This window comes from Salvelinus alpinus, chromosome 7, assembly GCF_045679555.1.
Source record: "Salvelinus alpinus chromosome 7, SLU_Salpinus.1, whole genome shotgun sequence".
NCBI classification, from domain to species: domain Eukaryota; kingdom Metazoa; phylum Chordata; class Actinopteri; order Salmoniformes; family Salmonidae; genus Salvelinus; species Salvelinus alpinus.
In genome coordinates, this window is record NC_092092.1 from 47,493,083 (window position 1) to 47,519,246 (window position 26,164).

The window sequence follows — 26,164 nt, forward strand, 5'->3', positions numbered from 1 at the left end:
GGACAGGCAGACTAGAATAAAGGTATAGGAAAACAGATTGAGAAACAGACAAGCAAGGGCAGTTAATGCACAGTAATCCATACACAATGTCTGCAATAACCCAATCGGACCAATCTGCAAGCACAGTTTATTGGCACACATAATGGCAAAGCATATATACCAGACATCAGATATGACACAAAACATCTCTGCGATATAATGTACAAATTGTGCAGAGTTCTAATAATACCAGGTTCAGACAGCTTCAGAAATGTGTTAGCTTCCTTACAAATGCACAAATAAATACACAAAAGATCTTATAATAAAGACATCCACAGTTGTCTTCTTGTCATTTTGAAACAAAATCCAACATGAGGAGAGGAATTCAAGGAAGAATAGTCAATTAAAGAACAACTGGTAACACAAAAACAGGGGTTTTCAAACTGCAATTCTGTAGGGCCTTGAGTATGCTGTTTTTTCTGGATTTGCGTCTAATAATGAATGTATTTTTTAATCTCTACAATGAATCAATTTAGGAAATGTTCAAATGTTAACAATTTGAAACATTTCTAAAACATTATAGTTTAATATCTGATCTGTGCACTAATTCATTGACTGGATATAAACATGTCAAAATGATCAATGAGCTTCTTATAGCTGCAAAAATCTGTCGGACAGACAACAGAATCCGAAAGGCCCTATAGAAATGTGAAACTAATGCAAATAAAAAGAGAGAGTGCGAAACAGCCGCCATGTACAAAATGGTTTCAAAATGGTGGGTAATCTTAAATGAATAAAGTTGTATGTCACACCTCTATGTACAGAGCTATAAACCTTGTAACAGTGTTCCCAAATGGATGAACCCCCCCCCCCCCAAATGGCTGACCAACTCAAAAAAGTACATATATCAAACAAAAAAAGTTAAATCATGCAGGAAAAAGCTTTAAAGGCCCATTGCAGTCAAAAATGTGATGTGCCTGTGTTTTATATATATTTCCACACTATGAGGTTGGAATAATACTGTGAAATTGAGAATATTATGATGATTCCCTTTTTGTGTAAAAGCTGTTAGAAAAAAGTCTTGCTTGAGGAATTGCTTTTTGCTAAGAAGCTAATTTTGTTTCTTTTTGACATTTTAATTAAAAACAATCACAATGAGGTACTTAATTGTTACCCAGAAATGATTTGATATTGAGATGAAAACGACTGCATTAGAACTTTAATATCAGTTTGGAATAGGTCAGTCATTAAAGGGAAAGAACAAAGACAAATTCCAAAATAAGAAAAAAAACATTAATGCATTGGTGTATGTCAGAAAAGTTTACATACTGATTGGCAACGCACAAATCTGATTGCAAAGTATTTTGGGGAGAAGCAAAAGAACACCAATAGACTACAAACACGATCGAACAGGTTTGCGTGAAATAACAATCGGCGACGACTGCTGTAATTCTGGAAAGGAAATCCTGGAACACGAGTATCCCACTTGAAGCTGTCCATAGTGGTGAAACAGAGTCACTTTCCTTTTAATTGGAAATCGGTAAAAAACAAAAACAACGTAAACAAACCAACAGCCAAATGAATTTCCAATAAAGATGAAAATGCTCAAGACGACGACGTCTCGGCCGTGGTGGATGCAGTTTTGGTGGCTGAGTAAAACCTTGCCGGTTCGTTCTCATTGAGGCTGATGCTCTTAAAAGAGACATTTTGTTTTAGATGTTATGTTTTGACTTCTACTGTCAACTGTCCCAGAGGGGTCGCAACCTGCAGATCAAAGGTCAAAAGGGCAACAACCACAGAATCCCACTACAGTTAAAGCTCAAGGACTGAGAAGGTGTCCATGAAGGAGAATTCAAATGAAGACACTGGCCTTGTGTCATTCCCAGAGCAATCCCAACTTCCCTTACACTGGGAATTCCCACCAAATCCAAACAAAGGAATTCTAGGAAAAGTTGAAAAAAGAAAACCCACTATTGTTTTATGTCATCATTGCAATGCATACAACCTGTATGCATTTAGATGGAAAAGTAGTCTTTATCGTATGGATATTGCTGTGCAATGTCAGTCAGTTCTCTGTCTCAGTCTCTCTTCAGGATGTTACAGTGAAGTCGGAGAAGAATTGTTCTGGTATTTGGTGGAGATGATTGACCATGATGAGTGATAGTGACACCGTTGACCATGACGTGGAAACATTTGCCACGGGGTTCAATTCAGTACGATTTGAGGTTTTGGAGGGCGCTGCCCTAGTGGGCCAAATAGGTACAGTTTTTCAAATAGATATTGTCCCTCTGTGTTTTACTGTGAGGACAACATGGTATCATTAGAATATGTCCAAAAGAGTGACATTTAACCATTGGAGTTAAATGTCACCCAATTGTACATATGAGAGTTGGGGCACTGACTGTGCTCTTGGTATCCGTGCGTTTTACTGTGACGCCTGCGGCGCTGTGCTCTCGGCCTTGCTGTCCTGGTTGTTGGGCGGCTTGCTGCCCCACGGGCTGTTATTGCCGAGCGCGGGCGAGCCGTTGAAGTCGTCCTCGTCGTCCAATCCGTTGGCGGCATCGTACTGCGTGTTCTCCAGACGCGTGATTAGACGCTCGTCCTCGTCCCCGAACTCCCCGCCCATCAGGGTGGGCTCGCCCACCACCATTACGTCCTGGAAGGCAAATGAGAGAGGTCAAAGGTTAAAGGTCAGACATTTAAAGATACACATTGTTGCATGTGTGAGATGTATGGAATTCTGAGAGATGATATGTGATATATCGAATTGATTATATATTGATTATACTATATTGATCATAAACATTTTATGGTGTGATCTGCATGTTATACTAACTCTAAATCTTTGTCACAAATCATGTCGATAACTACATGAAATGTACAGGTAACTGCCAAAATAAAGGAAACACCAACATAAAGTGTCTTAATAGGGCTTTGGGCCAACACAAGCCAGAACAGCTTAAATGCACCTTGGCATAGATTCTACAAGTGTCTGGAACTCTAAATCAAATCAAATTTTATTGGTCACATACACATGGTTAGCAGATTTTAATGCGAGTGTAGCCAAATACTTGTAATGACAGTACAGTAATATCTAGCAAGTAATCTAACAATTTCCCAACAACTACCTAATACACAAAATGTGAAATGTTAGAATAATAGTAGAGAGAATGATTTATTTAAGCTTTATTTCTTTCATCACACTCCCAGTGGGTCAGAAGTTTACATACACTCATTTAGTACTTGGTAGCATTGCCTTGAAATTGTTTAACTTGGGTCAAACGTTTCAGGTAGCCTTCCACAACCGTCCTACAATAAGTTGGGTGAATTTTGGCCCATTCCTCCTGACAGAGCTTGTGTAACTGAATCAAGTTTGTAGGCCTCCTTGCTCGCACAAGCTTTTTCAGTTCTGCCCACAAATTTTCTATAGGATTAAGGTCAGGGCTTTGTGATGGCCATTCCAATACCTTGACTTTGTTGTCCTTAAGTCATATTGCCACAACTTTGGATGTATGCTTGGGGTCATTGTCCATTTGGAAGACCCATTTGCGACCAAGCTTTAACTTCCTGACTGATGTTTTTAGATGTTGCTTAAATATATCCACATAATTTTCCTTCCTCATGATGCCATCTATTTTGTGAAGCGCACCAGTCCCTCCTGCAGCAAAGCACCCCCACAACATGATGCTACCACCCCCGTGCTTCACGGTTGGGATGGTGTTCTTCGGCTTGCAAGCCTCCCCCTTTTTCCTCCAAACATGATGGTCATTATGGCCAAACAGTTCTATTTTTGTTTCATCAGACCAGAGGACATTTCTCCAAAAAGTACGATCTTTGTCCCCATGTGCAGTTGCAAACCATAGTCTGGTTTTTCTATGGTGGTTTTAGAGCAGTGGCTTCTTCCTTGCTGAGCGGCCTTTCAGGTTATGTCGATATAGGACTCGTTTTACAGTGGATCTTGATACGTTTGTACCTGTTTCCTCCAGCATCTTCACAAGGTCCTTTGCTGCTGTTCTGGGATTGATTTGCACTTTTCGCACCAAAGTACGTTCATCTCTAGGAGACAGAATGCATCTCCTTCCTGAGCAGTATGACGACTGCGTGGTCCCATGGTGTTTATACTTGCGTACTATTGTTTGTATAGATGAACTTGGGACCTTCAGGCATTTGGAAATTGCTCCCAAGGATGAACCAGACTTTTTTTTTCTGAGTTCTTGGCTGATTTCCCGATGATGTCAAGCAAAGAGGCACTGAGGTTGAAGGTAGGCCTTGAAATACATCCACAGTTACACCTCCAATTGACTCAAATGATGTCAAATAGCCTATCAGAAGCTTCTAAAGCCATGACATCATTTTCTGGAATTTTCCAAGCTGTTTAAAGGCACAGTCAACTTAGTGTATGTAAACTTCTGACCCACTGAAATTGTGATACAGTGAATTAGAAGTGGAATAATCTGTCTGTAAACAATTGTTGGAAAAATGACTTGTGTCATGCACAAAGTAGATGTCCTAACCGACTTGCCAAAACTATAGTTTGTTAACAAGAAATTTGTGGAGTGGTTGAAAAACTAGTTTTAATGACTCCAACCTAAGTGTATGTAAACTTCCGTCTTCAACTGTACATGTGATATGAGTAATGTAAGATATGTTAACGTTATTAAAGTGGCATTATTTAAAGTGGCATTGTTTAAAGTGACTAGTGATCAATTTATTAAAGAGGCCAATTATTGGGTCTCAATGTAGGCAGCAGCATCTCTGAGTTAGTGATTGCTGTTAAGCAGTGTGATGGCCTTGAGATAGAAGCTGTTTTTCAATCTCTCGGTCCCAGCTTTGATGCACCTGTACTGGCCTCGCCTTCTGGATGGTAGCGGTGTGAACAGGCAGTGGCTCGGGTGGTTGTTGTCCTTGATTATCTTTTTGGCCTTCCTGTGACATCGGGTGCTGTAGGTGTCATGGAGGGCAGGTAGTTTGCCCCCGGTGATGCGTTGTGCAGACCGCACCACCCTCTGGAGAGCCTTGCGGTTGCCATACCAGGCTGTGATGCAGCCCGACAGGATGCTCTCGATTGTGCATCTGTAAAAGTTTGTCAGGGTTTTGTTGCGCCTTCTTCACCACACTGTCTGTGTGGGTGGACCATTTCAGTTTATCTGTGATGTGTACGCCGAGGAACTTAAAACTTTCCACCTTCTCCACTGCTGTCCCTTCAATGTGGAAAGGGGGGTGCTCCCCCTGAAGTCCACGATCATCTCCTTTGTTTTGTTGACGTTGAGTGAGAGGTTGTTTTCCTAACACCACACTTCGAGTGCCCTCACCTCCTCCCTGTAGGCTGTCTTGCCGTTGTTGGTAATCAAGCCCACTACTGTTGTGTCGTCTGCAAACTTGATGATTGAGTTGACGATGTGTGTGTGTGTGATGATGGTACCCTCACTGTGATGATGAGCTTGGAGGGTACTATGGTGTTGAATGCTGAGTTGTAGTCAATGAACAGCATTCTTACATAGGTATTATTTTTGTCCAGATGGGGATAGGGCAGTGTGCAGTGTGATGGCGATTGCATCATCAGTGGACCTGTTGGGGCAGTATGCAAACTGAAGTGGGTCTAGGGTGGCTGATAAGGTGGAGGTGATATGATCCTTGACTAGTCTCTCAAAGCACTTTATGATGACAGAAGTGAGTGCTCTTGGGTACAGGAACAATGGTGGCCATCTTTTACTCACGTCAGCCTCTGAGAAGGAGAGGGGGGCAGTCCTTGTTAGCGAGCCTCGACGGTGGCACTGTATTATCCTCAAAGCGGGCAAAGAGTCTGGAAGCGTGACGTGGCTGGTTTTCTTTTTGTAGTCTGTGATTTCCTGTAAACCCTGCCAGATATGTCTCGTGTCTGAGCCGTTGAATTACGACTCCACCTTGCCCCTGTACCGGCATTTTGCTTGTTTGATTGCCTTGCGGAGAGAATAACTACACTGTTTATATTCAGACATATTTCCAGACCTCTTTCCATGGTTTAATGCGGTGGTTCGCGCTTTCAGTTTTGCACGAATGCCTTCATCCATCCACGGTTTCTGGTTAATGTAGGTTTTAATAGTCACAGTGGGTACAACATCTCCAATGCGCTTCTTTATGAACTCACTCACCGTGTCAGTGTTTAGGTCGATGGAACATATTCCAAGACGGTAGAAGCAAGATGGCGTCATGGTCGGATTTGCCGAAGGGAGGGCGGGGGAGTTCTTTGTATGCATCGCGGAAGTTAGAGTAGTGGTGGTCGAGAGTATTACCCCTGCGTGTAGTGCAATCAATATGCTGATAGAATTTAGGTAGCCTTGTTCTCAAATTTGCTTTGTTAAAATCCCTAGCAACAATAAATGTAGCCTCAGGATATAGGATTTCCAGTTTACATAGAGTCCAGTGAACTTCCTTGAGGATCGACTTGGTGTCTGCTTGAAGAGGGATGTACACAGCTGTGACTATAACTGACGAGAATTCTCTTGTTAGGTAAAATGGCCGGCATTTGATTGTAAGGAATTCTAGGTCGGGTGAGCAGAAGGACTTGAGTTCCTGTATGTTGTTATGATTACACCATGAGTCGTAATCATAAAGCATACACCCCCGCCCTTCCTCTTCCCAGAGAGGTGTTTATCTCTGTCGGCGCGATTCATGGAGAAGCCCGATGGCTGAACCGATTCCGACAACATATCCCAAGAGAGCCATGTTTCCGTGAAACAGAGAATGTTACAATCTCTGATGAGAGAAAAAAAAAGAGATTTGGAAGGCAACCCTTACTTTCGTCTACCTTGTTGTCAAGAGACTGGACATTGGCGAGTAGTATACTTGGGAGCGGTGGGCAATGTGCACGTCTACGTAGCCTGACCAGGAGGCCGCTCCATCTGTCCCTTTTGAGGCGCCGTTGTTTTGGATCAGCTACTGGGATTAGATCCATTGTCCTGGGTGGTGGTCTGAAGAGAGGATCCGCTTCGGGAAAGTCGTATTCCTGGTCGTAATGTTGGTAAGTTGATGTTGTTCTTATATCCAATATTTCTTCCCGGCTGTATGTAATAAGACTTAAGATTTTCTGGGGTAGCAATGTAAGAAATAATACATAAAAAAACAAAATACTGCATAGTTTCCTAAGAACTCGAAGCGAGGCGACCATCTCTGTCAGTGCCATTTTGCATCTTCTATTGGGGGGATGCAACATCTTTCTTTGACAAGAAATTTCATAATTTGGTGTTTTGTTGATGTCGCTGGAAAACGCTGTCTTAGGCGCCACTCCAGAATCTCCCATAAGTGTTCAATTGGGTCAAGATCTGGTGACTGAGACGGCCATGGCATATGGTTTACATCGTTTTCATGCTCATCAAACCATTCAGTGACCACTTCTTCCCTGTGGATGGGAACATTGTCATCCTATTGGGGCATAGCCATGGTAGCCAAAATAATGTCCTGCCCAGAGTTTTTATACATGACCCTAAGCATGATGGGATGTTAGTCACTTAAAGGTGCACTATGCAGAAATCCCTCAGGGATTTCCTGTTTGCTAAAATTCTAATAGATTGACAAATTTCTGTTTATGTGACAAAACAAGCAAGTATAGTGTAGAAATAATCATTGTACCATCTAAACTGCTGTGAAACATCTTGTCCATAACCAAAATTAGTGTATTTTCAGCTGTTGAAGCTGATGTACAAAACCGAAAGTAAAAGACGCAAAAACTAAACTTAAGAACGGGAAGCATAGAAATAGTGCACATAGAAGAGATCCACCGCTTCTTAGACATGCTTTCAATGAGAATGACAGACCTATAACTCACATTTCTATGTGAATTTGGTCTGGTTGCCCACAAAAGTTACATATTGCAGCTTTAAGGCTTTCTGTGTTCCTGCTTGTTGCTGAATAATTTGTGTCTCTATGCATGATATTCCACCCAAAGCAATTAAGGGTCAAAAGTGCCCTAAAGTGGTCAAAAGCTAAAACACTAGAGGACATTGAGGCTCATCAAGACCCGTAGCCTTCACAAGTAGCCTACCCCTGAGCTTCTAATTCTAACCCAGAATGGAGGCGTGGGTTCAGATCTTACTTTTGACACCATATGTTGGTAAGGCGACGAGACACCATTCTATTATAGCTACAAGGACATCTTTACTAAGGCTGTGATTCAATTCATTGCGCAGCGCGCTAGACAGCTGGCCATGCAGATTTTAAAGGCATTTTCCCCGACGTTAGCGAAGATCGCATTCACGGTAAACGCTGCAGATGTCGGCTCAATTGGAAGTTATCTTTAAATGTAAAGTGCTGCAACACAAATTGAACGCTGATCCGATTGAATCCCAACCTAGAATAAAACCTGTATAGAACATTATGCTACAACCCATAAGCTGCCCATGCTATCACAGTCTTCTGTGGCAAGTGAGTCCTCTATCCATTTCTATGACAACTACTCATGAGCTTCTAACCCGTCTAATTTATAAGCTGGTGTGCTTCAACTGCTGAAGATGTGTGTGTGTGTTGCTTCACCAAAGGGGTAAATCCCGGAGCATTACCCTTGGCTGTGTGTTTACCTTGTTTTGACACAACCCCCTGCCGCTCCTGCAATAACAGTTGGTGCATGGGGGGGATTTTCAGGAGTGTGTGTATGGCTGGTGTGTATGGCGAAGCACCGTGAAACTGGTGAACCCGCATGTACAGGGTCGACCCCGCTCTGAGCACTCTGTAGAAATGAACCCCCCCCCCCCCCCACTGATGAAGTGGAATATCCTCCCCTTCCCGCCCCTCGCAGACCAATCAATAGTAATCATGTAGGACATATTTAAAGGAGATGACCCCTTGTGTTGAGGTCACAGATGAAAACATAGGGAGATGTATTCTTTGGATGATTCTTTATTTGCAATGTGAAGGAACTGGGTGATGCTAACTCTCTATTTTGATATGTACAGGTCTAAAAATAAGTAACAGTATTTAGGAGATGCAATTCAGTACTTCAAGCAATATTCGATTATTGATTACCGGTAGTTATAAATATGTGATCAAATGGACTATGTTAGGACGGTGTTAGTTGTTCTATGAAGGCTGAGTTGTATATCTCATCTCCCCCTGGTCGGCTAAAGCTTCTCTCTCCTCAGCAGCCCACAACCTCCTGCTGCATCTCGGAAGGCAGCCGCACAGTTAAATGGAGCACATGCTTCACTGCCCATGTGTGTCGACGCGGCGTGGCATGGGAGCTCTCGCTCCCCTCCTCTGATGCGCACGCACACACACAAACACCGACACACACATACACACACATAATTGCACCAAAGAGGCTCCGTATGGGGTGGGGGGTAGTTTGTTTATCCGAGACGCAACACAAGCCTCTTTTCAAAAACTTCTCTCAAAACCCCCCTAGCGACCGCCACTACGCCTTAAATCGTGCTAATTAATTTAGGTGAGCTTTTTGACTAAATTACAATATCCACACAGATTTTTTTCATTTGTATAGCTAATTAAGTCATTAGCTCCAAACATGCTGATTGCCAACAAGCCTTGAATTCACCATCTGTTCCTGTGAAGTTGGCTGTCAACCTACCTCTGCTCTGCCCCCCCACCAATGACAACAGCTGGTAGTCAGACTGGGAATGGGGGGAGTGTTAATTGTGATCTAATTAATAACGTTTTATATACTCATCTCATTACTTTTCGCGTTAGCTAGCCCTGAATGGAGCAATGGGCTGTTAAGACAGCTAATAATGCTCATTGTCTGATTGTCAGTTACTTTATTAGCATCCTTTTTGAGGGATCAGACAACCCCCCTTGGCCCCCTACTCCTTCTGTGTTTGCAGGTCTGAAGGAACTGGACAGGTGTAAGCAATATGGTGGATGCTCCCCTATGCCCATTGAAGGGCTGGGCCTTCAGCATAAGCCTATCTAGTCCCTTAACTACGGGATTGGTGTTCCCCCCCCCCCACGGGACAGTTGAGCTAACTTAGGCTAATGCGATTAGCATGAGGTTGTAAGTTACAAGAACATTTCCCAGAACATAGACATATCTGATATGGGCAGAAAGCTTAAATTCTTGTTAATCGAACTGCACTGTCCAATTTACAGTAGCTATTACAGTGAAATAATACCATGCTATTGTTTGAGGAGAGTGCACAGTTATGAACTTGAAAATGTATTAATAAACCAATTAGGCATATTTGGGCAGTACTGATACAACATTTTGAATAGTAATGCAATGGTTCATTGAATCAGTCTAAAACGTTGCACGTACACTGATGCCATCTAGTGGCCAAAATCGAAATTACGCCTACCCTGGAATAGTACATTGTGACCTTTCTCTTGCAGTTCAAAGATTATGAAAAAAATATATTTTACCAGATCTAATATGTTATATTCTCCTACATTAATTTCACATTTCCAAAAACTTCAAAGTGTTTCCTTTCAAATGGTATCAAGAATATGCATGTCATTGCTTCAGGTCCTGAGCTACAGGCAGTTAGATTTTGGTATGTCATTTTATGTGAAAATGTATAAAAAGGGTTAGATCCTTAAGAGGTTTTTAAGATCTGCAAACACAGAATGTGTAGGTAAGGGCTCAGGATTATTTTCAGGGGTATATTCCTTGAGGTGAAATGTTCAGAGGGATGAATATAGCAATTCATCAAATAAAGCTAACACACAATCATATCTGTTCTACGCAATCCATTTCTATCTGAATGTTCCAAAAGAATCCATCAGCAAACACATAGTAGCACTCTGCATGGTTTTCAATGTCATTTCAGCCTAGCAACCAGTAGAGGTCACTGTTGAACAACACAACAACCCACTCCCCCTCACTTCCCTATGCCCCCCCCATTCACCCCCTCCCTCCCTTTCCTCGCCAGGGTCCACTTCTTATTGTCATTGGGCTCACGTAGGGCCTGTGCTCAGCCAACGAACGAACAACTTCTCAGACAAAGCTAGCTGGCGTGCAACATATGTAACCAGCATGTTTCCGCCGCTGCTCTTAAAGACGCGCGTCAACGTTAGCCATAGGAAGTGTGCGTTTCAGGATTGGGGAGTAGGGAGAGAGGGGTGTATACAGATATGTGATAATGAGAGATGGCGCAGAGCCAAACAGCAATCCACCGAGAAAACAATTGTGTGTGTGGGTGCGCATGTTTGTGTATGTGTGGTTGAGTAAGAGATAGAAGGGGAGGGGCTGTGAAAGAGAGTGAGAGGGAGTTAGAGTTGGAGAAGGTGGGCGTCTATGTGTGTGTGAGAAAGAGCGAAAGAAGAAGAGAGAGCGAGTGAGAGGCAGATCCAGAAAGAGCAAGAGAGAGGGGGAGCTTGAGTTGGAGAGGGTGTGTGTCTATGTGAGTGTGTGTGTGAGAGAGAGAGAGAGAAAATATATACATAGAGAAAGAGAGAGAAAAAAGAGAGATGCATTGTGGATGAAAAGCATGACCTGCAAAGCACCATGTGGAACAACCCAACCCAAAACAAAGAGAGTTCACAGTTCCCCAGTCTCCCTGCCCCCCTCCCTCCTAAAAACACCCCCAGCCAGAGGGACTACAGTACTAAACGGTCAGTATGACTCCTTACAGTCCATACATACTGTACGTCTAGCAAACCCAGTGAGTGATAATGAGAGAGTACTATAGCCTGTGCAAACAACTGAAGCGCAATAGCACTTTATACCCCGGAGCGATGTGAAGCGTGAGGTGCAACACTCAGTGGTTTAAGTAGGTGTTTAACCTCAAACTGTGTCGAGTGGCCCCGTTCTATTGACATGTCGAGGAAGCAAATGCGGGATAGACTAGAGCCATGGAGCGCCGGTTGATAAAGAAATCCCCAGAGCAGAGGGTGTAAATGAAGCAACAAAGATAATTCTCGATTCCAGATGAATACTTAAATAAACATATTATGATGGTAGATTGATAGTCCTATAAATGAATTGTTGCGTTTCAGTACATGTCTTCCTGCCTGTGCATCTATAGTAGTTGTGTATAAGGGTGGTATGTGGTGTATAGGGGTGTAAGAGAGGGCCAAACCGGTAGAGCTGATGCTTACAGGTACCTGACTGGAGAGGCTGAAGTTGCTGGCAGGGCTTCTCTTCTTACTGTTGGCATTGCCCACGCTGCTGTTGGCGCTGCTGGCAGAGTTCTTCCTTTTCCTCCTCTTCGTCGTTGTCTGTCTCGTTGGCTCAGCTTTGGCACGACCAGCAAAGGAAACAAGAGCCATGGCGGACAACATAATGCATATACCAAGGTAGGGCTAACACATAAAGAATACACAATGTATACACACACACGTGTATATAGACATGCACACACACCTATGCAAGCATCCACAGACAGACAGACAGACACACTCAAGCACACACACACAATACGCACAATACGCAACAAGTCAAAAATGATCCATGCTTTGTTAACATCAGAGGTGAAATCAAAAGGCGTTAAGATCTCCCAAGACATGCACTAGTAAGAAAGAACCCCTGTTTCATTTGCATAATTGCTCAACAATAGACCGTGCTGCTTGACTTAATGTGAATGCCGTAATGACCTTGGTGTTGTACAGTTCTCGATAGCCTCTCTACATTAAAATGACTCTACTGGGATAGATAACATCACCTTTTATCCTACTGTATCTACAGTATATCTGTAGTTGTACAGGCTTCTGTAGCCATTTATATCTTTGTTTTGCTGTGAGTTGCCTTTGTGAGTCGGATTGTATGTTTGTGTGCATCATCACATGAAGTAGTGATGCACAGTGTGGTGTTTAAGCAAACAATTTCCAAGTGGTGTAGAATGAAAAATATGACATGCAGTCATCAAATTTCGTCTTCGTGTTCCGAACAGGTGTTGAGCATTCATGAGGAAAACACAAAGTACACGACAATGTATTTCATGGCATTCCGTTCAGAGAGAATAGAATGCAGCTCCCCTAGACTACTTCTATCTCTATTGAAAACTATACGAAGACAGAAAAGGTACCTTTTTTGTGATTTGTGGGGAATATTTCCGTTTTGAAGTTCTGTGGGTGTCCAGCTAAAACCGGAGCCAAAATTAGTTTTGTTTTATTGAAGTGATTAATTATTTTATGTAATTAAATGCCAGACAGAGAGAGAAAGAGAGAAATGAAAACAGAGAGAATGAAGGAGAAAAAAAGTACATTCCCTGCAACAAAGATATTGCCTAAACATTATTACTGTAGAAGACTTGCAATTATGAAAAGCAATTTTTTTATGAGCTAGACATTTAATGAATAAATTAATAAAATATGCAATTAAAAAGCATGTATATCCTTGATCATTCATCTTGTGTAAAGTATTGAAATAGGTTAAGTAGAGATCTTAACAGTACTTATATCTCCAAAATATTGTTTCTGAAAAACATAATTTATTAATACATTTATTTAGCCATTTTCACCAAGTGTTTGTAAGATAATGTTATTCCTCTGAATCTCGTTTATATATATATGTATATACAGTATATATATAATCTGTGCTCTTCAAAAAGATGTCTGGAAATGAAATACATTTTTAGAGGTTCTTATACTAATCACACCAAGGGAGATGCTTTAGTATTCAAAGGCAACCAGCAACATACACTGAGTGGACAAAACATTAAGAACACCTGCTCTTTCCATTACATAGACTGACCAGGTGAATCCAGGTCACTTATTAAATTCACTTCAATCAGTGTAGATGAAGACAGGTTAAAGATGGATTTTTAAGCCTTGAGACAGTTGAGACATGGATTGTGTGAATGGGCAAGATAAAAGATTGAAGTGCCTTTGAACGGGGTATGGTAGTAAGTGCCAGGCGCACCGATTTGCATCAAGAACTGCAACGCTACTGGGTTTTTCACGCTCAACAGTTTCCTGTGTGTATCAATAATGGTTAACCATCCAAAGGACATCCAGCCAACTCGAAACAACTGTGGGAAGCATTGGAGTCAACATGGGCCAGCATCCCTGTGGAACGCTTTGAACACCTTGTAGAGTCCATGCCTCAACGAATTTAGGCTGTTCTGAGGGCAACAGGGGGGCGGGGGGGTGTGCAAATCAATATTAGGAAGGTGTTCTTAATGTTTTGTATACTTAGTGTATCATTTATCTGAGTAGATAACATAACTGAGGAGCATACACACATTTTTTATAAAAACTATCATGTCTGCAACTAGAACCAAATCAAATTCTCTATTACTACTACATTTGAATGTTTATGGTTGTCACGAAAAACTATCAAAATGAAGTCTATTACCAATTCCCATCCACTACTTTGACAAACCTGGGTACAGGAACATGAAATCCTTTTCTGGCATCACAACTGTTTACTTTTATGTTGAACAAAAAACGCACTAAAACTCAAATCCATTTCCACAAAAAATACTTATCAGCGCATAAATGCATCTGTGCTTCCTTCCTCGCTAAAACAGAACCATTTTCCTGGTCCGAGAAGAATTGGAGGAAAGATGAAAAACTTGACTAATGAGGAAACTACAATTACAGTAGACCGGCATTGTTCAGTTTGGTTTCGTTTAAAAACACAGCTGGACGGTCGAGCTGTAGTGGCACACGAATAATGTATGACCAGCAAAACTGATCCAAGATCTGTTTCGAATTACAAAAGCTACCATTTTAATAACCTGGCTATACAACCAATACAATGTTAAGTATAAAGTCCCTAAGTCTGGAAACCAGCAATGAGTCAAGGCAACATGTAACACATACAGTGCCTTCGGAAAGTATTCAGACCCATTGCCTTTTTCCACATTTTGTTACATTACAGCCTTATTCTAAAATTGATTTTAAAAAATCCCCAGCAATCTACACACAATGCTCCATAATGACAAAGCAAAAGCAAGTTTTGCAAATGTATTAAAAATAAAAAACAGAAATAACTTATTTACATAAGTATTCAGACCCTTTGCTATGACACTCTAAATTGAGCTCAGGTGCATCCTGTTTCCATTGATCATCCATGAGATGTTTATACAACTTGATTTGAGTCCACCTGTGGTAAATTCAATTGATTGGAAATTATTTGGAAAGGCACACACCTGTCTATGTAAGGTCCCACAGTTGACAGTGCATTCTAGAGCTAAAACCAAGCCATGATGTCGAAGAAATTGTCCATAGAGCGCCGAGATAGGAATGTGTCGCGGCACAGATCTGGGGAAGGGTACCAAAACATTTATGCAGCATTGAAGGTCCCCAAGAACACAGTGGCCTCCATCATTCTTAAATGGAAGGAGTTTGGAACCACCAAGACTCTTCCTAGAGCTGGCCGATTGGCCAAACTGAGCAATCGGGGGAGAAGGTCCTTGGTCAGGGAGGTGACCAAGAACCCGATGGACACTCTGACAGTGCTCTATAGTTCCTGTGTGGAGATTCCAGAAGAACAACTATCTCTGCAGCACTCCACCAATCAGGCTTTTATGGTAGAGTGGCCAGACGGAAGCCAGCCCTCAGTAAAAGGCACATGACAGCCCGCTTGGAGTTTGCCAAAAGGCACCTAATGACTCGCAGACCATGAGAAACAAGATTTTCTGGTCTAATGAAACCAAGATTGAACTCTTTGGCCTGAATGCCAAGCGTCACGTCTGGAAGAAACCTGGCACCATCCCTACGGTGAAGCATGGTGGTCACAGCATCATGCTGCGGGGATGTTTTTCAGCGGCAGGGACTGGGAGACTAGTTAGGATCGAGGCATAGATGAACAGAGCAAAGTACAGAGAGATCCTTGATGAAAACCTGCTCCAGAGAGCTCAGGACCTCAGACTGGGGTGAAGGTTCACCTTCCAACAGGACAACGACCCTAAGCACACAGCCAAGACAATGCAGGAGTGGCTTTGGGACAAGTCTCTGAATGTCCTTGAGTGGCCCAGCCAGAGCCTGGACTTGAACACCATTGAACATCTCTGGAGAGACTTGAAAATAGCTGTGCAGCAACGCTCCCCATCCAACCTGACAGCGCTTGAGAGGATCTGCAGAGAAGAATGGGAGAAACTCCTCAAATACAGGTGTTCCAAGCTTGTAGCGTTATACCCAAGAAGACTTGAGGCTGTAATCACTGCCAAAGGTGCTTCAACAAAGTATTGAGTAAAGGGTCTGAATATTTATGTAAATGTGATATTTCATTTTTTTCTCAATTTAATATAAATTAGCAAAAAATTCTAAAAACCTGTTTTTGCTTTGTCGTTATGGGGTATTGTGTGTATATTGATGAAGAAAAAAAACGATTTAATACATTTTACAATAAGCTTGTAACCTAACAAAATGTGGAAAAAGTCAAGGGGTCTGAATCCTTTCCGAAGGCACTGTACACTATACAACATGCAATTGAACAAAGGTTTATCCCCTTGTGCACAATTAGACAGTGACAGTTCAACCTCTCCTTTTTCAAAGGGTCTGTTCAAGAAGATTCTACGCTCAATGACAGTGAAAACTTTAAAAAAAATTCAAAAGTAAGAATTCAAACCTCTGGGGAGCTATCAGCGAGGGAGTTGGATCTTGTAGTTTGATTACACCAGCCACCCTTAATTAAAGTTCAGAAGCCTTGCACATTACACAGATCTGAGTCAAAGGGTTTCTACTGGTGTTGCTTTTTAAAGACGTCTTGTCATGCCCTGGCGAACATTGCAGTAATTTGCAGGCCTCAAATATGTCCAAAACACCTGCTCATTTCTACTCCAGCTTTAACACTGCACAGCCAATTTAAGCCAACTATTTTTCAAGAACCACCCTTCAAACATCAATCATAAAACCTTGAAATGTCTGGTTACAGTCTATTCAAATAGAAATTGTCTGTCTCTGGAATTGCTGATAAATTTCCCGATTCCTGACAGGGAGAATACATTATAAGCATACGCAATATAATAGATATTTACCTTCTCTGTTCTTCAACATGCTCTCATTAGAAATTAGACAATCCAACCATTGTCATTATGTCACCTCAGCTCTCCTATTACTTATAAGTCACTATAACAACATTGTCTGCGTCCCATAGGTCTCTGGTGAAAAGTAGTGCACTATAAAGAGAATATGGTGCCATTTGGTACACTGCCATTGACAGCTGCAGACAAGTGTGTTTGGTTATTAAGGCAGCACAAACGTTACCTGGCGGGGCCACCATTCTCTGCCACTTCTGGAACAGGCATGTCTTCAGACAGTCCCTAGGGCTGAGGTTGTAGGTCTTGTGCCTAGACATGAGCTCCTGCATGGGCTCCAGGATGACACACAGCTGCAGATGGAGAACAAGAACACACACACACACACGCAAATGTTAGATTCGGAAGTATTAAAACGCACACGCATATAGAGTGCATGTTTTCCATGCTGGTGAAGATGGATCTTTAATCACTATGTGAGCTTTGCTCCAGAGGGTATCACCTATACATGCTGAATCTGAAACTCTGTGTACAATTTGAGAATCCAACAAGGAGCATCATCAAGTGACCTATGACGTCATCACAAAGAGGACATGCGGGCCAGTTTGGCAGTTTGAATAGGACAGGCTTTCGCATGTGGCAAACAACCTCCCTCAACAGTTCTCTTAACCAGCCAATTCACATACTCATAGGCCTATTAAAACAGACCTGGGCCTGTATTCAAAGTAGGAGTGCTGATATAGGATCAGTTTCGGCTTTTAGATCATAAGGAATACGATTATATGTAAGGGGGACGGGACCTCATCCTAAATCAGCACTCCTACTCTGAGACGTTTAAAAAAAATACCCGACCAGCGAGTCACAGGGTCCACCAACGCCATTCACTCTATTACTACAGAGCTATTTTATAATGGCATTGGACTGTCTGCAGGCAAAGTGAACATGCATGTAGCCCACTAAACCCATGTTTGTTCTTTCTCTGATACCATCCTCTTGACACGACTATATCCCCCCTAGCTCAGGGAACAATCCCTGGATTTGAGCCTGAAAACTAGTGCTATTTTCAGGTTGAATGGTAGGAAGCCTGCTTTACGGCTCTAATACATGGAAAGGCTTAAATACACTGACCCCGCAAAAAAAAGCCGGTTTTGACCCTTGGCCAGGAAAGCGTCAGTCTCTTTGGGAAGAACTGATAAATGATGGGAAACACACGAGTGCCTTTCGAAAGACAATAAAGACTCCATTTATGTGAGGAAAGGGCGTATTTTATCTGAACAGCGACACTAAGATAGCGAGATAGAAATCGCTATGGCTCACTGTGACGTGAGGAAGACTGATGATGTTTACTCAAAAGTACAGTAGGAAATTAACCCCACGTCGACCTCCAAAAGTCGACCAATTCCTAATTCGCCTCAGAGCCAAGGATAGGATTTGTTGGTGAAAAATTACAGGGGGTGTTTTTATTTGGATAAATGAGGTAGGTTGTGCGGAAGGGTGCCATTTAAAAAAACGAACCAACCCTCAAAGGAATAGCCTAGTAGTTCTAGACTAACGGCCGATGGATAAATGTCCTATAGGTAATGGATGATATGCTGTCAATAACTGAAAAGCAAGGCGTAATTCGATATTTATCAGAAATAAAAGAGAGGTTTTTAAATTCAAAATAAAAAGGTGCGATATATATATATATATATTATAAATGACGATAATATAGGTGTGTTATGATGACACAAACATCTCCAAAACTGCACTCAACATATTCCATATGATTATCCCATATGCATTCCATAATCATTTTCACGGTAAGCTGCTATGGATCTCGAGAAGACAAAAACAACAATAACGAGGACAAAAAAAACAAGAAGTCCAACAAAATGGTAAGAATGGTTGTTCAAAAAATCAACCCCCCCCAAGCCCTCTTTCTCTGTCGCTCTCTCTCCTCCTCCCCTCTCTCTCTCTCTCTCTCTCTCCACAGTCTTCTAAATAAACAGTGGCTAGGCACTTCGCCGTCTCTCCGCCCGGCATTTCACAATTATGAGTCTCAACAGGGAGCGTTCATTAATGTTATGCTAATTTTCTCGATCCAATTAATTCGCTCCCTCTCTCTTTTCTCCCTCGTTCTTCCTCTCTTGTTCTCCCATTTGGAAATCGGAGCTGTCACTCAGTCTTGGAATGAAAGGCACAAACAAAAGAGAGCTGAAATACTGACTAATGTATTCTGGTGCAGGCTGCTGAGACTTTTACTAAGTATATGTTATAAATACAGTGAGGAATGGACCTAAAAAGTAAGCAAGGATATACATATAGGGATATATGCCAGCTATATTGTGATAGCTGGCAGTCTGTCAATGTTATTTTGTATATTCCATCTTGAAATTCTTAAAATATCCTGAAAAATAATCTTCAGGTAGGCATACCTAATTAAAATTGTGGTTGGCATGGCATGGTACCTATATCAAGGTGATTGATATATTGAGTAGTGGCGGCGTGTGAGTGTGTTTGTGCGTGGGTGCATGTTTGTGCCTGTCTTTGTGTGTGTCTTTATGCGAGCGTGAAAGGAAGAGAGAGAGAGCAACAGACCCACACAGACACAGACAGAGGAGAGAGAGAAAAAGGGTGATTGAATTAAAGTGTGTGTGTGTGTGAGAAAGAGCGAGCGAGAGAGACAGAGATACAGAGAGAGGCAGATAGACAAAGAGGAGAGAGAGAGAGGGCGATTGAATTAAAGTGAGAGCGAGAGAGAGAGAGAGCTCTTACCCTGAGGTAGTTGAGGGTGAAGTTGGTGAGCCCCATGCGAGTGATGTTTTTGGAGAGCTGCTCCAAAACCTGGGGGTCTTGTGCCTACGGGTTGGGGAAGGGGGAGTGGGGGGTAATGAAATTGAGAGAGGCAACATACAGTATTCATTTATATTAACTACTAATATTAACTTGTTAGCACTCTTTCATATAGTATAAGTCTTCAGTCTGAAAATGCAGTGTATTAACAAACCAAGAGACAGCTTGGCCTGGCGCATGCTTCCATTTCGAAGCTTATGAAAAATGCATAGTCTCATCTCCAGTTGTATCTTTGTGTGGAGAAAGTCAGGAAGGAAAATACCAAGTCGTTCTGTATTGTCCAAGAGGAGAGAAAGACAGAACTATGCTTTGCTTCTGCTCTAGCATTGGCTAGGTCGCTATTGAACCAACGACTACCATAAAGTTGCGTCTGAGTATGTGGATAAAGGACGATTGAGAAAAAAAAACATTTAAAAAAAAATGGCTTCATCTTAGACTATGATTTTAAATTGGAAATTAAATATCAATGCCAACTAGCCACCTCATTACAGCTTATTATTGTGAGAACCTGTGACTCCAAGAGGTGTCAAATGCTTTTTCAACCGTGGTTATCAATAACTACATTGAACACCATTTGAAAAAAATAATCATTGTCAGAATAGTCTAACCTTGACGTACCCACAAAACTGTGAGACTACGAAATACCCACAACATTCCAAAATGTGTGCTTTTACAAGAAATTAATGCTCGAGCAAAAAACAGAATGTTTAAAATGTTATAACAAAGCCTGCGATGTGTGTGTGTGTGTGTGTGTGTGCGCACATGTGTGTATGTACATGTTTGTGTATTGTCTGCGTTTGTGTCTATGTTGGTGTGTGCATGTCTGTGTGCACACGCACAAGCACAATTGTGTCTGTCTAAATTCAGTCTTCTCATTTCCAGACCAAGCTCTCTCTACCTTTTTCATTAGTCGAGGCTATGATCAAAAGAGCTAACTCACTTTTACACATCACTCCCATGCCTGTGAAATATCAGGCCAGGCCCCACAATACCCTACTCTCCTGGAATTAGTGGGAATACCCACAGGGGCCAATTTAATGGTGTGTGAATTTCATATGAAGATTTGGCAAGAAGGAGGCTGGCTATACGTGGAAAACTACTTCTTAAATATAACTGTAGGCTCACACGGCTGAAGAAAATAGACTGTTTCTATCAGTCATCGTTGCACACTTCAAGGTAGGCTATGCGTTTAGGTTATATGCATATGGGTAATGTATTTGATGCATACACATTCATGATACTAGAGTATGCCAAGAGTATGACAGTGCACTACTGAATATAATATACTATGTCTAACGTATGGAATTATGACAATTTATAAGTTGCTCACTTCACTGGGCTTCCTTCCGTGTGACTATTATGTTGAATACACTTACTGGAATTAAACAGATTATTAATTTGACCTTTTTTTTGTTGTTGCTCAGGCTAGGGCCCTCTTTGATCCAAGCCTTCCTTTGATGTCTGCAAATAAATTGGGTTTATAAAATCCCTCCAAATTGGGACACTTTCCAAACTGCTTTGTATGGCTTTTACATTCATATGCTATGAATAGCATTGAAGTGTCTTGGTGGAGTTGAGGCACTTTAGACACTGTGGAGTAGGACTCGCATTACATGTTGAGAATAGGATACACCTGAATGGAAAATGGGCAGGTGACATATAGTTAGAGGACTCATCTTTGTATTGTGCCATTATAGCGTCTGTGAGAGCACGGGCAGCGCCATTGAGGCCATCTCCATTTTCAAGTTGTAAATGTTCTTCTTCTTTTGTTTGAAAAAAAGCATAAAGCTAATATTGGTGACTTACCGCCACCTGCATTGCTGGAGCCATGAAGCAAATCCTGCGTGTCATTCATTTATTGTGGCCACTATATGGCGGTGATATAGCTTAAAGCCATTTACAAACCATGCAACCAATTGGCCCCAGGTTAAAATTCACTACTTTGATTCATCTGCTTTCTATGCCCTCATATTTAGCCTCACATTGAAGTGTTTTACCAGTTTATTTTTAGGACAATCATGGCTACAAGAACACAAAACAATTTGAAATGAACAGTTGCATTAATGAGTTTTATTGACAAATGTCAAAGAACAAATAATGCTCGCCACGCAAAAAAATTGTAAAAAATTATGCTGTAAGTACAGCAATTGTTTGCTCAGTGGGACATGAATATCCAACTAGTCAGTGACTACTGTGTGGAGTTTGGAATTTGTGACAGCAACTATGTGAGCTTATTACAGTATTATAGACACTATGTCCTGGGATTTCCTATGATCTTCTATGTAGAAGACCCTGACCTTCTAACGACTGTTGTGTGGCTTGTGAGCATCATAGAACAAAACATTACATTTGCGTTTTCGTGTTCGTGAGAGTCTCAGCTTTTCATAGTGGGTTTATAATACTTTGTAGCTCAAACCGTTTTCGAGATTCACCCTTGTCTCACAAACACATCTCTAGTACAACTGTCAAACCAAGATGTTTTTACACCAACTTTAGCATCCCGCTAACTTTTTGCTGCCTTTCCTTTATATCTGAAAGGTATTGCAGGCGACAAAGCCTGTACTTTTATTTCCTAGTCATTATTGCCGTAATGTATTTAAATGTCCCGCCAACCCGTCAGTATAAACGTTACCTTACATCTTACCATCATTGGCAAATGGCACAAATTTAATCATAGCCTGGTCCAAATAGAAACATTACTTGCTCTATTTTGTGGACAAAGCATGTCAATCAAGCAAGCCAGGCAACTAAAAACAACTATCTCTAGTTTTGACTTGGTTTGTTGCTAACATTAGCTAGCTGTTTGCTATCTCCAACATTTTGGGTTTAACTGTAGCCTCCTTTTTATTCATAGCATGAAAATCAACACATTATCGTACAAATGGTTTACAAGTATGGTGAGCTGCTAACTGACTGAACTTACTATTGTGAATGTGAAGAAATGAAAGCAGTACATTGAAAGCAGCATTTCTGTCGGATTTAGAGCTTGCTCTCTCACATCAGGTTAATATGACAACGATCGCAACAACAGAGTCAAAGTTGAATGTCTCTTGCTCAGTTGTGGCAAGCAATGGCGATATAAAAGGTGAATGCCGACAAGAATGTGGAAAATATTTGGCTGTTTGAAAGGGGACCATATATACATTGCCCAATTATTTGTTCTGTCAACATACCGCAAATCCTATGTCAATAAGGTATACTTCAGCCTCCGTCAATCGCACAGGCTAATGGTGGAAGAAATAGACGAATCCAATGCAAAAAAACAGAAGTCTGTAGCAAACACACAATGTTTAAAAGGGGTTAGAAGCACTAAATTATGCCGGCGTGAGTGTGGGACTCAAGAGGTTGAAGAAGACAATGCTCTGATCATTGGTTGATTGCTCCCAACCCATCCTCACCCAGTTTACTACTTTAAAATGGTGGAAGCCCTCAATGGCAATGTCCATGCAAAACTGAGTATATCCATGATGACTTCCTCAACATTCTCTATGGTTCTCACCATTATAATACTTCTCTATCATTCTCTATGGCGTGTGGGTGGCACATGTTGATGATGTCAAAGCATAGAGTTGAATATAGGGCACATCTCTGCATCTTGCTATAATGGCTTCGGTGACAGCATGGGCAGTGCCCTCTATCCAACTCTATGTGTTACATTTGTATGGGTGTGCAGTCAGCGCATGTTGATGATGTCACACTACTCACGTGCATGGCTAGGATGCTGCGGGGGATGAGTTCTCGGTTCTGCCGGATGGTGAAGTGCCAGGTCTTGATCCTCATGAGGTCGTCAAAGGCAAATTCAAGAATCAGGCGGCCCTCTGTGCATACCTGTCCCAACAACAAAGATGGGGTAACACTTTCTTAGAAGGGGGTATACATAAGGCATGCATAACACCTTCATGAGACCAAGCATGACACATTTATGAGTGTTGCAGTGTCATCCATAACAACCTTTGTAACAAATGCAAGCCTACTCAGCTTCATTCAATATAGGTTTTCAAAATCCCTTAGTACACAGTAGGCTACAGTTTACGTCCCCTTTGACATCATTCCCCATACTAATGTACAGTGCATTCAGAAAGTATTCAGACCCCTTCACTTTTTCCACATTTTGTTACGTTGCAGCCTTATTCTAAAATGGATTAAACATTCCCTCATCAATCTACACACAATACGCTATAATGACAAACCGAAAACGCAAATGTATTACAAATAAAAAACAGAAATACCTTATTTACATAAGTAATGCACAGTATTTATTTTACAATCAGACATTTTTAATTCGCTGGCATGCAGACATCTGTTTATTGGGTTATCACAACAGGGATCGATTTTTATGAGCAAGGAATGATTGTCATAAAACTCAGCGTGTCCTTCAGTTTCAAATTTGTTCAAGTTGTTTGGAATTGGGCAGACTATTATTTACTCTGTCCTTATTCAGCAGGTCTGTCCTTGTTCCTCTCATCCCTCACACTCTCTTGAAGATGACGTTGAGAGGAGTGTGTTTACGGCAGAGACAAAATAAGTTTGGGTCAGAGAGAGTTGCCAATTAAGAGACAAGAGAGAGAATGAGAGAGGGAGAGTGTGCAAGAGAGAGAGAGAGCGCAAGAGAAAGAGAGACAGTATGAGTGAGAGAGAGACAGGAAAAAAACACATTTGCCCCTTTAGCCGAATTCAGTGTTGTAGGGGCCCTTGCAGTTCCCGATGTTTCGTTGCTGTGGCAACCGGAGGGAGGGAGAGAGCGGGCAAAAAAAAGAAGAAGAAATCAGCTGATTAGTTGGCATGGCAACCGAAAAGATGTAATCCCACCAGACACACTCTAATCAATGCCCCCAGCACAGATGGTCTCTAGAGGATCAACAAGAAAGAGGCTGGCGGGCATACAGGCCTGGTCACGTGGTATCACTCCGCAACCCTGGAAAAAAATGAAAAAGTAGAGAAAAAGGGATTTTTTTCCCCTCTGCTATCTCCTACCATTGAATATATGATTTAACCCATTCTGGTGATGTAGTTTAGTCTATGCTACTTGGCTACAATGTGAGGATGTTTCTCTATGCAGTATGCACTGTCTGGATTTTGTAGTCATAAGTTATTCTGGCCAATGAGATTACATTTCGGGAACTACTTTCTGATAGTTAGCAAGTTAGTCGTTGGATATCTAACAATGTGGTTGTCTTTAGATCTGTGCAGATTAGACAGAAGAAATATTTGAAAATAATCCTAACTGTTTAATGGACAATGGAAAGGGCTTTCATTCTAGTTTGATTATCATTCCAACTGTTTCTTAGACTAGTGCACTCTGGCCACAGGGCAAAAGTATGAGTTTAACGATACTGGCTACAGATGTAAATGAAATTCTGTAACGCTTCCATTGGTATTAACACAAAGACCCACACATGCTAAAATATATTTTTTGTACATTGTGAAACATTCTATTCAGAAACTCCATGAAGCGTTATCAGGAAGTTAAGCAGAATATAAAGGGGCCAATAAATGTACAGAAATATTGTCCAGAAAGAAAGACATTTTATCATATGTGTACTGTACACTACCGGTCAAAGTTTTAGAACACCTACTCATTCAAGGGTTTTTCTTTATTTTGACTATTTTCTACATTGTAGAATAATAGTGACGACACCAAAACTAGCAGTTGGAACCAAAAATCACCAATTTGGACTCCAGACCAAAGGACACATTTCTACCGTCTACCGGTCTAATGTCCATTGCTCATGTTTCTTGGCCCAAGCAAGTCTGTTCTCCTTATTCGTGTCCTTTAGTAGTAGTTTCTTTGCAGCAATTCGACCATGAAGGCCTCATTCACACAGTCTCCTCTGAACAGTTGATGTTGAGATGTGTTTGTTACTTGAACTCTGTGAAGCATTTATTTGTGCTGCAATTTCTGAGGCTGGTAACTCGAATGAACTTATCCTCTGCAGCAGAGGTAACTCTGGGTCTTCCATTCCTGTTGCGGTCCTCATGAAAGCGAGTTTCATCATAGCGCTTGATGGTTTTTGCAACTGCACTTGAAGAAACTTTCAAAGTTCTTGAAATTTTCCATATTGACTGACCTTTATGTCTTAAAGTAATGATGGACTGTCGTTTCTCTTATTTGAGCTGTTCTTGCCATAATATGGACTTGGTATTTTACCAAATAGGGCTATCTTCTGTATCCCCCCTAATGATTGGCTCAAACGCATGAACATTTAAGAAGGCACACCTGTTAATTGAAATGCATTCCAGGTGACTACCTCATGAAGCTGGTTGAGAGAATGCCAAGAGTGTGCAAAGCTGTCATCAAGGCGTGGCTATTTGACGAAATATCTTTGATTTGTTTAACACTTTTTTGATTACTACATGATTCCATATGTGTTATTTCATAGCTTTGATGTCTTCACTATTATTCTACAATGTAGAAAATAGTCAAAATAAAGAAAAACCCTTGAATGAGTAGGTGTTCTAAAACTTTTCACGGGTAGTGTATATAAACTGTACAGCCAAAATTC

General features: G+C 41.4%; 1 protein-coding gene across 6 annotated transcripts in view; it reads right to left on the reverse strand.

Moving 5' to 3' along the window:
- Positions 1-110: 110 nt before the first annotated feature.
- Positions 111-26,164, reverse strand: part of LOC139581106 (LIM domain-binding protein 2) — an 83,563-nt gene continuing 57,509 nt past the window's right edge. The window contains exons 4-9 of one of the 6 annotated variants that reach the window (XM_071410524.1): positions 23,367-23,489; positions 19,584-19,667; positions 17,056-17,179; positions 12,927-12,980; positions 12,007-12,137; positions 111-2,635 (exon numbers count right to left, since the gene is read on the reverse strand). In XM_071410524.1, the coding sequence (XP_071266625.1) occupies positions 2,405-2,635; positions 12,007-12,137; positions 12,927-12,980; positions 17,056-17,179; positions 19,584-19,667; positions 23,367-23,489 (747 nt within the window). In that variant the 3' untranslated portion in view covers positions 111-2,404. Of the gene's footprint in view, positions 2,636-12,000; positions 12,148-12,924; positions 12,981-17,055; positions 17,180-19,583; positions 19,668-23,366; positions 23,490-26,164 lie in introns of all 6 variants that reach the window. The other 5 variants (XM_071410523.1, XM_071410521.1, XM_071410522.1 and 2 more) reach the window with 5 other exon arrangements.